At 33.5% G+C, this 17,129-nt stretch overlaps 1 protein-coding gene across 4 annotated transcripts in view; it reads left to right on the top strand.

Moving 5' to 3' along the window:
- INTS13 (integrator complex subunit 13) overlaps positions 1 to 16,187 on the top strand; it is a 29,932-nt gene extending 13,745 nt beyond the window's left edge. For 2 of the 4 annotated variants that reach the window (XM_070271094.1, XM_001502728.7), the window contains exons 7-17: positions 146 to 274; positions 1,777 to 1,861; positions 4,620 to 4,709; positions 4,910 to 4,999; positions 6,782 to 6,960; positions 8,074 to 8,244; positions 8,513 to 8,667; positions 8,976 to 9,206; positions 10,747 to 10,886; positions 14,914 to 15,049; positions 15,831 to 16,187. In XM_070271094.1, coding sequence (XP_070127195.1) covers positions 146 to 274; positions 1,777 to 1,861; positions 4,620 to 4,709; positions 4,910 to 4,999; positions 6,782 to 6,960; positions 8,074 to 8,244; positions 8,513 to 8,667; positions 8,976 to 9,206; positions 10,747 to 10,886; positions 14,914 to 15,049; positions 15,831 to 15,870 — 1,446 coding nt within the window. In that variant the 3' untranslated portion in view covers positions 15,871 to 16,187. Of the gene's footprint in view, positions 1 to 145; positions 275 to 1,776; positions 1,862 to 4,619; positions 4,710 to 4,891; positions 5,000 to 6,781; positions 6,961 to 8,073; positions 8,245 to 8,512; positions 8,668 to 8,975; positions 9,207 to 10,746; positions 10,887 to 14,913; positions 15,050 to 15,830 lie in introns of all 4 variants that reach the window. The other 2 variants (XM_023643277.2, XM_014740702.3) reach the window with 1 other exon arrangement.
- Positions 16,188 to 17,129: the final 942 nt, after the last annotated feature.

Raw genomic sequence — 17,129 nt, 5'->3', positions numbered from 1 at the left:
TCATGGTTAACTTATGGACCTTTTTATTTTTCCAAATTCTAAAAAGTAAAAACACTTAATTTTTATTTGTTGAAGTAAAATATTTAACCCCAGGTTACAAAGTATTAATGTTTTGTGGGTTATTTTTTTTAATACTTTTCTGTAGTTGTCTCCTGTTTTAACCAGCGAAGTTCATAGTGTTCGTGCAGGACGGCATCTTGCTACCAAATTAAATATTTTAGTACAGCAGCATTTCGACTTGGCTTCAACTACTATTACAAATATTCCAATGAAGGTAGGCGTTTTTCCCTGTTATTTTCAAAGTTCTGCTTTTCTTTTTAAATATTTGACATGTATTGTTTATTTTAATTGAACCTTAACTTTTTTTCCCCATATCATATTTTCTGTTTTGCTAGCCCACATTCAGTGTCTTTGACCAGGTCAGTAAATACTGAAAAGCAACAAGAAAGGATCACAGAACAAAATGCTGTATTTTTCTTTCTAATAAGAACACTCTATATCAGCTTTTTTGGTTTTAACTATGTTCTCGTTATTTTCATCAAAATATAATCTCTATCTTAAATGATTACTTCTTCTGTGATTCTTTTCCTGACAATTGTGTTATTAGATTTTACTTACTTTGTGTATTCTGGTGGATCTTTTATTTTCTATTATTTTTATTCTTTCCCACCCAGTATAAAGGTGCTTGTAGCTAATAGGTCTAACTAGGGAAAAATGGCTCATAGTTATAAATAAATTTAATACTCTAGCTAAAAACCATCCATGTGAGTCTTCTGATTTTACTAATGGATTTTCTTAGGAGTTGATTGTTACCTGTTCATTGTCATTATATTAACATTAAGTTGTTTAGGATTCGCATGATATTTGGCTCATAGTAAGTTTTAAATGAATTTTCATTGAGTGGAATTGAATTTAATTTTATTTATTATGTTTACAAATATAAAGTAGCTACTATATCTAAAAATTCAAATTGACTTTCTTATAGGTCCAATTTCATTTTTTTGCCACCATATGATGAACACTAAGTTGCATGAGAAATAGAATCTTTTCATTATTGATTTCTTCCTTATACCATTAGCTGGCTCTTTCAGAAAAATTGTAGCCTTACCTAATAGAATGGTTTGGATGCTGAAGCAATTAACAAATAAAATAGCATTATAGATGTACTTTAATATGTGTCATTTCATGAGTTATATGAAAAATACTCTGAGGATGACTGATACGTTGCTTTTTAAATTTGACCATATTTGTGTGCTACTGGTGTGACTCTCTTTTTCAATCTTTGTCTTTTTTTGGTAAATACATCATATTGAAGCTCCTGTTTACTATTGGTGAAAACAAGTTACTAAACTTGTTTATGAGTCTGTATTTGTTATTTTATGTAATTGGTGTTTGCTAATGTACTGTGGGTATTTAAAGATGCTATTTCCTCCTTTAAACAACTATTTCACTTTCAGTTTATATAAACTATTTCAATTATATTTGTGTATATAAAATATTGGAAAGATAATGCATTCAGAGTAAAAATAATTTGTAAAATTTCTAGGTTAATCATCTATGTTAATTCTGACATAATATAAGAAAAATCATTAACTACTTTATTACCTGTATATAGCCAGTAGTTTTTTAATAGAGGTCATATTGTTGTGGAAAACTATTGCATCTTTAAATAGATCAATTACTGAGCAAACTGTCCCATTATAGCTACTTATTGTTGAGTGTATGTGATCTATTATTTTGAAAATAAATCCAAGTTATTTTAAATTTTGCTTTAAGGAAGAACAACATGCTAACACATCTGCCAATTATGATGTGGAGTTACTTCATCACAAAGATGCACACGTAGATTTTCTGAAAAGTGGTAAGTAAAAGACATTGGAAAGTATTCTTTTGTAAGATCCAACATATGAAAGCATACTAACAACTTTGAGACGGTTGTCAGTAAATAAATCTGATTGAATTTAGTTCAGCCCTTTCCAAACTTATCTGACAGTATCACCAGTTAATGGCCATGGAACTAGAGTGTTCTGTAGAATTTACTTTGGGAAAGATTAGGCTAATGGAATAAGTATTGAGAGTGATAATCATTGCGGTCATGTCATACACGGTCATGTCATAGTTTCCCTTTTGCAGGCAAACCACCTTGGGGAAAGGGAGAAGAAGAGGAACTGACTTGAAAGGGTGATAGACTTATACCTTGCCTGAATAAAAATCAGTTGTTTTAAAGGTTAGGTTTTTTCCTCTAAAACTTACTTGAATTAGTAGATTTCATCTCCAAAACCATGATTTCTGGAACTGTATCAGCGTGGTTCAGGGGAAGAGACTCTGGAGTCAGGAATTAAAGAGTTTGAGCTAAAGCGTTGCCACCAGCTAGTGCACCGTGTTTCTAGACTTGGCACACTTATAAATTAAGGATGCTGGATTAGATGAACCATAATATTTCCTCCATTCCTAAAATTCAATGAAATTGCCTTTGAGTTTTGACATGTGGTTAAGTTCTTTAGAATGTTTTCTATGTAAATTGATGCTAACAGAGAATTACATGGTTGACTTTGATCATGTTATATGCTCTTTTCTAAAGTGTTAATACCATGAGCCAAGCATAACATTTGTTACATGTGTAAGGAATCTTGGAATTAAGCTAATATGAATTTCTAAGAGAAAAACTATTAAGATAATGGATATATTAATGTTTTACAAAAGAATAGAGTTTATTTTTGAAAATACAATATGTGGAAATTACTAAAAACCTGTGAGGTAATATCAACTTTTAAAATATTTATTTTTTAGACTTTGAGAAAATGTTGAAAAATATCTTTGTAACACAAAATATTTTTCTAGAATAGTTGTTAGTTTGATCTCTGGTTTATGTATGACACATGGACACTGTGAAAATGCTGTGGTAGCAACAGGAACAGTGCGGTGGGAACCCAGTGGGTTGCATAGGGAAGCTTTGCAGAGGAGGTGACATTAGAGCTGGATTTTGTGAGTAGCCTTCCTCTTCAGCCCAGATATCTTCTCTAAGTTCCAGATCTCTATATTCTACTGCCTAATTAAATCTATTAGATGTCTCCCAAGCACCTAAAACTCAGCATACCCAAAACAACTTAGAGACTTTGCCCCTGAACTTGTCTTCTCATGTTCCCTCTCTTGGTGCATGACCCTGTTATCTACCCAGTTATGTAAGACAGGAACTTCAGAGTCATCTTTGAGACCTCTCTCTCATTCCTCATATCTAAACCATTGTCGCATTTTTTTTTCTTTTTTAAAGATTGGCACCTGAACTAATGACTGTTGCCAATCTTCTTTTTTTTTTTTTCTGCTTTTACTCCCCAAATCCCCCCAATATATAGTTGTATATTCTAGTTGTGGATCCTTCTAGCTGTGGCATGTGGGACGCCACCTCAGCATGGCCTGACGAGCGGTGCTGTGTCCGCGCCCAGGATCCAAATCAGCGAAACCCCGGGCTGCCAAAGCAAGGCGCACGAACTTAACCACTTGGCCATGGGGCCGGCCCCTATCGTCACATTTTCTTGATTTTTATCTACTAAGTATCTCTCACTTACATCCACATCTGTACCACCATTACCTTCTCCCTAATTTAGCCTATTATTTTCTTACCTGTTATCCCATGGTAGCCTCCTAAATGATCTGTCTGTATTCACTCCTGACCTGCCAGCTAGAATAGCTTTGAGAATGCTAGTCCTGACCCTGTTCCCCTTATCTTAAAACCCTCTAATGCTTTTCTGCTGCCCTTAGGATAAAGACAAAACTGTTTAAATGTCTTACCAGGCTCTGCCTTGTTTTGCCCCTCCTCCTTTCCATTCTCATCTCACAACGTATTCCTCTCCTCTCTGTGTTTCAGCCACACAGACCTGAAACTCTTCATGCCCTCCTGCCACAGGATCTTGGCATCTGCTCTTTCCTTTGCCTGAATACTCTTCCTTCACTTCTTTGGTTAATTTCTGCTTATCCTCTTCAAACTCAGACTAGTTTTCATTTCTCAAAGAATCCTTCCCTGTTGTCTTGGAATAGGTCATCTCTTCATATAGCTGTTTATAGCACTGTATTCATTTCCTTCAAAGCTTTGTCAACTTTATAGTTTTGCATTTGATTGTTGTTATTTTATTATCATCTGATGACTGTAGACTCCATTAAGGCAAAAAATGTTCACTCTTAGATCTTATATATTTAGTTTGTCCCTTGTTTTATGTTTCTTCTAATAAATTTATTAGGATTCAGTATAATTAGTTGTGCCTTTTAGATTCCTGAAGCTTTCTTTGAGTAATTAACCATTTTTTTTTTTTATTTAATGGTGTCAGAGGGGAGCAGTTGTAGATTCTTGAAATTTAAAAAATTTTTGCTGTTGACTTTCAGTGCAGTGACTGAAAGGATTAACCTAGTTAATGAGAAATTGGGAGGAAAATTAAGTATTTCTTTTAATCATAGCTAATATCCAAACTCTCTTTGAAAGTTTTTTAGGAGACTTGATAAAAAAGATGTTCTCCTGGAGGTGTTTTCTGTTATAGAGCTTAAATTCTTTTGGAAATCTTGAGTAGACAGTTGGAAGTTTGTGATGTATTTAGTAATGTCACTGTTTCTCTGACTTGTTTTTAAAGGTGACACCCACTTAGGCGGCAGCAGTAGGGAAGGCTCATTTAAGGAGACAATAACATTAAAGTGGTGCACACCGAGGACGAATAATATTGGTAGGTATTTAAAAATAATTGAAAGAGAAAAGAACACATCAAAAGTTCTTAAAGTATTATGTAGAGATCTTTCATTTGTTTCTCTTTGAATTTTTGTTTTTCATTATTGTAAAGGCTCAAGGAACAAGTTCTTTTTTTCTCTTTTGATTGTGGGAATATTCCTTTATATTCTTTCAAATCAGTGTTTTCTTCTATTTCAGAGTTACACTATTGCACTGGCGCTTACCGAATTTCACCTGTAGATGTAAACAGCAGGCCTTCCTCCTGCCTTACTAATTTTCTTCTCAATGGTAACTTTCATCATTTAATTGTTTTAACGGAGATTATTACAAGTGAAATCATTAGTGAGAATATGTGAAAATCTGAATGCCAGAATGCTGTTTTCTTCAGTACAATCTAACCATTTATTTCCCAAAACTGTTTTAAAGTTACATAATTGTAAATACCCTTTAACAGTTTTACTAATGCTTAAAAGTAAGATGACTTTATGCCTTTCAGACTAGTGTATCTAATAAGTTTTATTTAATGTATTTTTAAGTCTTTCTGTTTTAAAAATGTGACCTTTATAGTCTAAATTGACTTTTTGGGAAGATGGAATAATATATACCACTTATCTTGACCTATTGAATTTTACATTACAAAGTATATGTGAACTTATTTCTCTTTGAACACTATGCCTTTATCATAATAAATGTTATATTTTCAATATTATATGATTTGTACACATATGGAATTTTTTATTGAGATATAATTGACATTACATTAATTTCAGATTTACAGCATAATGATTTGGTATTTGTATATATTGTGAATTGGTCACCACAATAAGTCTAGTTAACATCTAACACCATACAGTTACAGAATTTTTTTTTTTTGTGATGAGAACTTTTAAGATCTACTCTCTTGCAACTTTCAAACATGCAATACAGTATTATTAACTATAGTTGCTGTGCTGTACATTACATCCGATGACTTATTTATTTTATAACTGGAAGTTTGTACCTTTTAACTTCCTTCACCCATTTTGCCCGCCCCCATCCCATACCTCTGGCAACCACCAGTCTGTTCTCTGTATCTATGAGGTTGGTGTTTTTTGTTTTTTGGGTTTTTTTAGATTTCACATATAAGTAAGATCATATGGTATTATCTTTCTCTGTCTGACTTATTTCACTTAGCATAATGCCCTCACGGTCCATCCATGTTGTCACAAATGGCAAGATTTCATTTCTTTTTTATGGCTGAATAATGTTCCGTTGTCTATATATACCACGTTTTCTTTATCCATTTATTCATCGATGCACACTTAGGTTGTTTCCATATCTTGGGTATGGTAAATAATGCTGAAATGAACATGGGGGTGCATATATCTTTTCAAGTTAGTTACACTTATGACTTTAACTCTGTGGTTTCTTTATGTGAAAATCTTTTTAAAAAAACAAATTATTAGATTCAATGTATGAAATCTAAATTCTAAAAGCTCCTCTGGTAATTCTTATGATCAAGTAGGTTTTGGAACCACTGATGTAAAGAGTCAGCCTGCTTTTATCATGAGGTTAGTTTCATTGTTATGTTAAGCATAATTTCATTATCAGACTATGTAAAGTCCAGGTGAAACAACATTGAGTCATATGACAGTGAAAGTAGTTAACGATAGTGCTGATAAGGAGGTATTGTGGAAGTGAATTGAGACTGTGCTTTCTGCCCCAAATGTTTTGAGCTTTGATAACCTGAGAGTTATCCAACAGTTGTCTCACTTTACTTCTTGATGTTTCGGAGAAAAATTTCATATGAACTTGTAATTGAATGAACAATATATAGCTCAACATTCTACCAGCAATCACTATTCTTGTTTTGGAAAACTGTCTGTGTAACTATGTAAGCTTGGAGTAACCAAGAGAAACTAAGGCTACAATTCAGCCTTTTAGACTTGAAATACAGATATCCTAAATTAGCAATGCTGGTTAAAGTATGATGATCAACTATAAAATGCAAAATCTATCATACGTCTTAAAGGGGAAAAATAAGAGCCCATTTGAATTTCATTACTGATAGCATGATCTTGCCTTTGACAGGTCGTTCTGTTTTATTGGAACAACCACGAAAGTCAGGTTCCAAAGTCATCAGTCATATGCTTAGTAGCCATGGAGGAGAGATTTTTTTGCACGTCCTTAGCAGTTCTCGATCCATTCTAGAAGATCCCCCTTCAATTAGTGAAGGATGTGGCGGAAGAGTTACGGACTACCGGATTACAGTAAGACCCTGATATCTATATGTTTTATGTTTTGAGTCTGATATCATGCAGCAAGTAGTTTTTGAGTGCCTGTTATATGCTAAGATCTGTGACAAAAAGAGACTTGGAGAAGTTAATTATTTATTATTTTAGTTAGGTGAATTTCTTGCAATACTTGCTCAAAAGAGCTGTTTATCATTTAGTAGTCTTCTTTATGTATTCATTGTATACTGAGAAGTATCTGGATAGCATTGACACCCTGGAATTATAAGAAAGAATGGAAATCAATTTGAATTAATATTTTCGGTGGAACTTTATTTCTACTAACTTCATGGCAAACATAAACATTTGAGTGTTTGCATTGACGCTACCTTGAAATAACACTATGAATTGTTGTATTATTGAGAGGTGCATACAAGGAAACTGTGTCTATTTTTGATAGAAATTCTCTTGTTCTGATTTTAACTTTTCATTTCCCCTCCTCTCTTTTATATTTGATATTTCATGACATATTTCATGTCTGTCTACTTTTTTGAGGTGGTTGCAAAAATTTAATGTAATAGATGTACATGAATATACTTTGTAAACCACAGAGTGTTATTATTGTAGGTAATTATTTTTGGTTAGCCTTTTTTTTGTTTTTAGATCTTTTTTTAATAAGGAGAAAGCTAATAAGTATTCATTGTAGAAAATTTAGAGAATATAGATATCTTTAAAAAAAACAGAGACTATAACTTAACTATGATTCCATTATTCAAAGATAACCACTGTTAAAGTTTTGATGTTATATCAAGGTAGTTTTAATAAGCAAATTGGTATTGTAATGTGATTAACTCATTCTTTTATCTGTATATGATAAAAAAGTTGTTATAGAAATGACGAAAAATGAGCTTCCTTGGTTTTTAGAAAAGTGGAAAGAACCATGAATGCCTTTATATTTGAAGCTTTCTTCATCTCCGTTGTATAAAAGCTGATAGGTTTCATGTTAAAAAAAAATTAGGAGGAGTTTTTTAGAGAACATGCTTTGTTACATGTCACAGGACAGAAGACATCAGGGAAATAGACTATTACATGTAATCCGTACTGAAACATTAGAAAATAGTTTCTAATTTTATCTTATTTGGTTATCATTAGGATTTTGGTGAATTTATGAGGGAAAACAGATTAACTCCTTTTCTAGACCCCAGATATAAAATCGATGGAAGTCTTGAGATCCCTCTGGAACGAGCGAAAGATCAGTTAGAAAAACACACCCGCTACTGGCCTATGATTATTTCACAAACCACTATTTTTAACATGCAAGCGGTAAGTGTTAAATAGTTTGTCTTTCTGCTAGATTAGTTATATATTCTTTATAGATACCATTTCTCAAGCAAAGAATGAAATATATGAATTTGCTACAGTTAAAGAATTAGTAATAGAAAATTGAAGTAATGGTTATCTTATTAATATTAATAATGGTTAGATTATCTTGCCAAGGTCATGTTTCAAATCAGTTGAAGTTCTGCCAAGATGCTTTGATATTTTTTTCAAGACAGATTTTATTTTTCTTTTTCAAAAAAAAATCTAATAGGTAGTCCCATTAGCCAGTGTTATTGTGAAAGAATCTTTGACAGAAGAAGATGTGCTAAACTGTCAAAAAACGATATACAACTTAGTTGATATGGAAAGAAAAAATGATCCCCTACCTATTTCCACAGTTGGTACAAGAGGAAAAGGCCCTAAAAGGTAGTTTTTTCCTTACTTTCTCTATATATCATGTTTATTTGATACATATTGTTTTTTATGCTAATTTATTCCATATGTAAATTATGTGTTTGGGGGTATGTATATATACATACATATGATTGAGATGAAATGATGAAGAATATAGAATAGCAGAATTGGATACATTATAACTTACAGTTGTAACATGAACTATGGAGGAAGAAAAAAGTCCATGTTTAATTATTTCCTTTTATTTACTGATAGCAAGTGGCACTTTGATTTAATTTAAAGAGTATTTCTAAGAACATTATTTTAAATCTTTACTTCAGAGATGAACAATATCGTATCATGTGGAATGAATTAGAAACCCTTGTCAGAGCCCATATCAACAATTCGGAGAAACATCAAAGAGTCTTGGAATGCCTGATGGCATGTAGGAGCAAACCTCCAGAAGAAGAAGAACGAAAGAAACGAGGCAGAAAGAGGGAGGACAAAGAGGACAAGTCAGAGAAAACAGTGAAAGATTATGAACAGGAGAAATCCTGGCAAGATTCAGAGAGGTGACTTGTTGATAATATTATAGTACCTTGGTGCCTTTTGGCATGTCACATTCTGCATGTAGTGCTTTCAAACATTCAGACCACATTTAATATTAGTTCATTTAATGTCTGTTTATTTCATTTTCTAACTGTGATTTTATCACTCTTAAAATCTTAAAGAGCTTGGGTTTAATGAGGTTATGACTTTTTTACTGTTAGTGTTTCATTTTTTTCTAACTAACTTTCGAAAATCATGACACATGATGTTTGATGTCAGTGTTTGCTTTATGTGTTATAAATATCAGAAAGATAGTTTTTATATCTGTGTTTAGTAAATATTTGTTGAATGCCTGTGAAGGCATTTGGCATGAGATCCCTGCTCTGGAAGAACATAGTGTTGTGGTGGTGATAGTCCAGGAAGTCTATGATTACAGCAAAGTGTGGAGGATGCTATTGTAAAAGCAGGCACAGGGTGTCCTTGGGAACACAGAGGAAAAGCATAGTCCTAATTCTGAAAAACTTCCTCAATAGTGCCCTCTTTTTCCTTGGTTTGTGGTTTACATAGTGATGTCAAGATTAAATTTGAGAAAACAAAAAGTAGTAAAGGCCTATAAATAAATGTATCATGACATATCAACTGGCTTTGTCTTCTACCTCCTTGCCAGAAATCAGGCAAAGAGCCAGGTAAATATTACAATGGCAATGTAGTAAGTCCCTTAAAAACAAAACAGATTACTATGGAAAATTTCAAACATATACAACAGTAGAACAAATACTTACCAATCATCTGCTTTCAACAGTTATCAATTCATGGCAGTTGAATCTCATTTCATATATCTGCATCTAATCCCTTCACCACCGCCCCCGTCTACCTCCCCTATGGGAAAATTTTGAAGCTAATTCTAGAAATCATATCATTTCATTCGTAAATAAGTAGAACACTTTTATTCTCTTTGACCTTAGAAGTTCACTTCTTTAGGGCTACTGAGCTTCTGAAACAGAATTGGCTTACTTTAAGAAGAGAGAGAAAAAAGTATTCTCATTCAGAGCCCACTAATCTTTAAGTATGTCCCTGTATATTTTGAAAGTGTGTCTGTTCCCTGATGAAACTCAAAATAAGCTCAGAGTTAACTTGTGAAATATAACTACATTTCCGTAGTACATTTATAAACTAGGGAACAAATGGTAGTAGATTGCTTAATCTTATTTGTGATTTGAAATGGTATTTTGTCCATGTCTTTAAAATTATGAAGTTTCTTCCAAAGATCACATTTCTGACCTTTTTAATTTTAGCTTAAATTTTCCTTTATTTTTTCCATGTTTTACAGCTAACTACAGTACTGAATTATTACATTATGATGACGGAAAAGGGAAATGGGTTTGGTTCATTCTGCTCTCTCACCTGGTTTTAGGTTGAGGTTTAGCTTCGGATTAGTTCCGAGGTTTACTTGGTGAGAGCAGCTATCTTTTATTAAGACTGATACGCAAAGTCCAGTTTAATTGGTGAACCATTTATATTTCTAAAAATGTAAACTTCAAATTTTATTTGTCTCTCTAAAAGATTAAAAGGAATCTTAGAACGTGGAAAAGAAGAGTTAGCTGAAGCTGAGATTATAAAAGATTCGCCTGATTCCCCAGAACCCCCGAACAAAAAGCCTCTGGTTGAAATGGATGACCCTCCACCAGTAGAGAAGTCAAAAGGTGAGGTGGAACTGTGGTAGCCCTGTTTGTGAAGTTTTCTGGTTTAGTTCTGTTTCGTTCAGTCATTTGATGCTGTGTGTATGAGGAAGAGGTACTAACATTTCGGGATGTCGTTAAGGAGATTCTCTGTTTACAGCCTTGGAAAATAGAAGGAGTAAATATATTTGTCAGCATTAAAGAAAAAGTAGTGTCATACCTTCATTAATGAAGCCTCTTGGAAAATAAGCACTTTGACTGTAAATTCTGTATTTTAGGAAATTTTAATTATGTAAACTTGCATCTGTTTATGTTCCTGACAGTGTGCTGCATCCTAGGTTATTGAGGATGCACTCTTTTCCCTAAACACTTTCTGAGCTCAGGGAAGGATCAAATGTCACCCATTTACTCATAAATTAAGATGTGGTATGAATGAGTTTCAGGAGAGGGATTATAAACAATACTTTCATTGTAAAGCCTTTTGTCTCTTATTTATAGGCTGAAAAGCTTAATTTCCTCTTGAAGCAATTCTAGGCATTGGAGATATGATTGAGTTAAGTAGCTCCTGAAATCATGTAGGCTTTAGTTATCTTGAAGGTAAACTAGAGTTAGTCCTTTTAGGATAAATGGGAAATGATATAACAAAGAACTGTCTGATTTCTTGCCGCTCTGCCTCTCCTAAGGCAATAAGACCAGAGCTGGCCAGATTATGATTATTGGCAGCTCATCCTAGGGAGAAGGTAGGCTTGTTTGTTTTTTATGTACTTCTGCTGTTGTCTATATATTGTGATGCATGTTAATATTCTTCCGTTCACTGATTCCTTTGAAATCAGAGATCAGGACCATCTTATCATATTTGCTTTTCAGGCATTTGCCAGGGTACCTGGAAAATAAATAAATGTTGATAAATTATCCTGTTTTTCACCTGCCAAAATATGCCACTGTTGATTAGGATGAGAAACTTAGGTGTAATCTAAACAGTGCTTCAGCGTTGCTTGGAAAAAAGAACTCTAAAAATTATTTACGGTGGCAAAAAGTTCAATGCTACCAAACCACTTATTAGTAAGAAAATGACTAAATGATGGTATGTCCCTAGGGTGGAATTTGTACAGCCCAAGAGTAATTATTGTCACAAATGCCCACTCTTCCCTCTTGCTAGTGTGTGTCATTCAGACTTCGGCTTCAGCAACTCTGTTTTCAGGGAAGACTTCCCTTCACAGTTAAGTTAGGTGCTGCTGCTTCTGCTTCCACTGCATCCCAGTATCACCACCGTGGGAGCACTGAGAGTACTGCATTGACATCACTTATTGACATCTTGCCTCTGCTGTTAGTCTGAATCACTTTAAAGGCAGGAGCTTTTTAAAATATACTGTTATATCGCTACCACCCAGCACTGCCCCTGGCCCACAGTAGAAGTTCATTTATTATTTGTTGAATGAATGAATATATAATAGGTGAAAAAAAAAGCAGTCTATAAAACCATATATATAATGATCTCCATTTTGTTTTAAAAAAAGGTTTTATACATACATTGTGGCTTGTCATTGGATGAAATACTGTAATTAAATTAAATAGATCCCTGATGCTTTTCACACTGGAAACACGTCACAGAGTGGCCCGTATGAGAAGCAACTTGATTGCAAATAAGTTTGCCCTTGTAACTTTCCATTCAAGGCTGGTACTTGAAATTTTTTTTTCTTCCATTCTATTTTACAACCTGAGTCGCATGTCTCTTCTGATCAGAAACTTATATGGGCCTTTTATTATTACCTCAGTTTCATCTGCTTTGGAAAATGACTTCCCAGAACTCTCCAAACTGAATTTTGTGCCGGCTGCCTGTAAAGTTGGGCTACTACAAACATGCCATCTAGATTTCGTGAAAATCTATTCAGCTCTCTTTGTGTGATGCAGTAACAGAAAAACCAAACTGTCATTTTATTGATATAGATTGGTATTGATGAAAGACCAAAATATTTATAGTTGTTAGAGCAGTATATTATGACTTTATTTCCTCTATATGTTTTGTTGTTTTCTAAATTTTATCTAATGAACGTGTATTAGTTTTATAGTAATGAAAAGACTTTTATTAATTTATTTAAAAAAATTTATATGCAGTAATTTTGGTGTGTAGTTCTGTGAGTTTAAACAATATACAGTTATGTAACAACCACCACCACAATCAAGGTATAGAACAGTTCCATCATCCCAAAAGATTCTCTTGTACTGCCCCTTTGTCATCATCCTACACTGCTCCCATCCCCAATCCATTATAACCATTGGTGTGTTTTCTTTCTCTATAACTGCGTTTTTCAGAATGCCATGTAAGTGAAATGAGAAAGTGTGCTGCCTTTTGAGGTTGGCTTATTTCACTAGCATAAGGCATTTGAGAGTCATCTGTGTTGTGTGTTTATCAGTAGTTTGTCTATTCCATTGCACATGACTAACTTTATTAGAAGCTACCAGCTCATTTTTCCAAAGAGGCTGTACCATTGTGCATCCCACCAGCAATTAATGAGAGTTCTGGTTGGTCTGAATCCTCAACAGCACTTGCTATCATCAGGATTTTTTTTTTCCCCTCTTCTAATAGGTATGTAGTAGTATTTCACTGTGATTTTAGTTTCTATTTCTCTCATGACTAATGATGGTGAGCCATTTTTCATTTGCTCACTTGCCATCTGTATGTCTTCTTTGATGGAAGGGTTTATTCAGATATTTTGGTCATTTTTCAATTGGGCCGTTTGTTTTTTTATTGTTGAATTTTGAGAATTTTTTGTTCTGGATACAAGTCCTTTGTTGACCATGTGATTTGCAGCTATTTTCTCCCAGTCTGTGGCTTGTCCTCCTAATAGTGACTTTCATAGAGCAGAAGTTTCTGATTTTGGTAAAGTCCAGTGTAGCAATTTTTTTCTTTTATGATTATGCTTTTGGTGTTATATATAAGAAATCTTTGCATTACCTAAAGTCACAAAGATTTATTCCTGTGTATTCTTTTCAGAGTTCTATAATTTTAGATTTTATGTTTAGGCCATGATCCATTTTGGTTTTTTTTTTAAATAAGTTACAAGGTATGGGTCAACGTTTATATTTTTGCACATAATGTCTTAATTGTTGCAGCAGCATTTGTTGAAAAGACTATCTTTTCTTTATTGAATTGCCTTGTACCTTTATCAGAAATCAATTGATTTTATATATGGGAATCTATTTCTGTGTTTTCTTTTATGTTCCATTGGTCTATGTGTCTGTCCTTTTGCCAATACAATACTGTCATGATCACTAAAAGTAGAGTCTTAAAATCAGATAGTGAGGGTTTTCTAACTTTTTCTACTTTTCAAAATGGTTTTGGCTATTCTAGTTCTTTTGCCTTTTCATGTTATGCAGAAAGGAGTTAACGTCACAGGCCCTAGGCTGTTATCATTAGGAGAGCCTGCTTGCAAGTTTGGCCCTTGGCTGGCGTCTGGAAATTTGGCTTTTAAAGCATTCCCTAAGTGATGAAGTTATTTTGCCTTACATCTGAACTGTACACCTGCTTTCCTTCTGGGAGTCTGGAATTTTGGTAGTTGTAGTTTGGCAGAGAATGCCAATGTAAGCTGCCTCCAATAAAAACCCTGGACTCTGAGTTTCAAATGGGCTTTCTTGGCAGAAATGTTGTACACACATAGCTGCATTTTTGCTGCTAGAGGGAGTCTGCAGTCTGTGTGAACCATCACTGCAGGGAGAGAACGTGGAAAGCCTGCACATGGATTCCTCCAGTCTTTGCCTAATGTGTCTTTTCCCGCTTACTGATCTAGCTGTGTATCCTTACAGTGTTGTAGTGATTCTTAGCCGTGAATGTAACTTTATGTTTAGTCATTTGAGTCCTTCCAGAAAATCACCAAACTAGTAGGTGGTCATGGGGATCCCTGAACACATAAATTTTAGAATAAGAGGAAGATGCTACTGCTTTATTTGTATAAAATGAACAAATAGAATTAAAGGTAAATTTCTTAAATTTTTAGACGTTGAAGTAATGAATTATTCTTTCTTTTTTCCCTTCTTTCTAACATAACACCAGGGCCAGTGTCCTTATTATCTTTTTGGAGTAATAGAATCAATACTGCCAATTCCAGAAAACATCAGGAGTTTGCTGGACGTTTGAACTCTGTTAATAACAGAGCTGAGTTATATCAACATCTTAAAGAGGAAAATGGGTTTGTATTATTTATTGTAGACATTGATGGTGTTAATTGCCGCATTATAATAAATCTTTAAAATAATAAACACTGCTTATTAGTTGTGTTCAGCAGTTTTTTATTACTAATGTTGTGAACTGATACGTGTTACCTATAAAGAGAAAAAAAGATAACTTCTTTGTTTCTTGGCAATTTTAAATGACCTGATTATATTGATTGTAACCTTGAAAGTATTTACTCTGTAGAATATTTTTTTCCAATGCTCAGTAAACATCATAGAGGGAAAAACCATAAAGAAAATTTAGTCTGCCACACTGAATCTATATAAAATAACAGGAGGGAAATATTTTCCTATTAAGTAATACGTTATTAGGAATCTTGATTTTAATTGAATAAATCTCAAGTCTGATTATTTTAATCTCCCTTTTAGAAGAAATCTTAAAAATATATTGGTAAAGGAATTTCTTTAGTGGAAAAGGAAATAAATCTTTGACTAAATGGTAGAATTTTTTTCCTGAGTTTTGCTTGGAGAGGTATAGTAAAAAACAGTGGCCTTTGAAATGAAACCTTGGGATATTCACTTAATCTCTCTGGGCCTCAATTTTTACTCATCTGCAAAACAAGGAAGTCTGACTAACCAGAGGAACTCTAACTCTAGTCTCTTTCTAAAATGCTGTCATTCTTCTGTTCTATGACTGTATTAGATTTTAATTTCGTGTGGAAGTTAGATAAGGAGAAAAAATATGGATCGTTAATAATGTTTTATTTTACCAATTAATTTTTTCCTCCTGTTTTTCAGAATGGAGACAACAGAAAATGGAAAAGCCAGCCGGCAGTGAAGAGTGACTTGAGCAACTAAATTTAGTATATTGCATAAATATTTTGGGTGGAATTTGATATAAGTACTTTTACAGCAAGATTGTATAGTTATGTTGCATGGACTGGTTTTTACATTTTTAAAATATTTCAACTAACTTTATCTTTTTTGTATTAATTGTAAAATTGGCACATATGTCAAAAATATGCATTTGAGATTTGCCATCCCAAATCACACAAATTTATTTTATGGTAAAGGGTGTTCCCTCTGGAAATGTTTTTTAAAAAATTCTTAGGCTTCTCTTTGCCAAATAAAACTTAAAATATCTGAAATGTAAAATATTGGTGTATTCCTTTAGGAAAAAGATATTATTCATTTAATGACTGACAACTTTTAGAAAGTTTTTTCAAATTTTATCAGAATTTAAGTGAGATTGACAATATTCAGTATAAAATCTTGTCTGTTAATCTGTAGCATATATGGGCTTTTCCAGAAAAGAATGTTTTTATTTGTTTATTTCGTATTGTATTTTAAATTATTTTGTGTGTGTTGCCCATTGAAAAGCACAGTTTTCCGGTAATTGGTGTAAATTTATATTTATCCATATTGGATAATTGGATAATGTTACTTTTTTTTCCTGCTAAGAGTTTACTGTTTCTGTTGAAAGAGACGCATAAAGGAGATGACTTCACAGACTTGGAAGGAAAGTTACTAGATTATTTGTTTTTATCCCTGAATAGAGTCTTGTCCCCTCATCTGTCAGAAATGTCATGGTTATATGGTGTATGTTTGATGAGTCTTCTTGCGCTTCGTCATCTGGAAGCTTATAACATGTTGCAAGGAACATGTTATTTCAATGTTAAGTGCTAGTTCCAGGCTTGTCATTTTTCCTCAAGTATTTATTAGAGGAGAGAAAAAACTCTGTTTAATGTAGAGATTTGATATTTTCTATTAAAAAAAATAAGAACTGGTATTTAAATAAGGGTTCATCAGCCTCCCTTGACAAGCCAGTGAGATTTACATTGCTCTCTTTTATCAGTTCTTGCCTCATTCTCAGCCCTTGCATCTATCCTTTCCCGTAAGCTAGAGCCACTTTTATTCCTTACCACTGTGTTTAGATATACACATACAAAAATCACACACAAGCATGACTAGGCCTAGTTAGCACTTGAGACTTGAAAGATTTAAGGAGCTGTAACCCAGTACTAAATGATTGGAACATACTTGCTTCTGGCTGGATTCTGACCTTTTGTATCTTGATACCCATTTTTCAACTTGGGC

The sequence above is a fragment of the Equus caballus genome, chromosome 6, assembly GCF_041296265.1.
Source record: "Equus caballus isolate H_3958 breed thoroughbred chromosome 6, TB-T2T, whole genome shotgun sequence".
Classification (NCBI taxonomy): Eukaryota; Metazoa; Chordata; class Mammalia; order Perissodactyla; family Equidae; genus Equus; species Equus caballus.
This window is presented reverse-complemented; position numbering and strand designations above follow the sequence as displayed.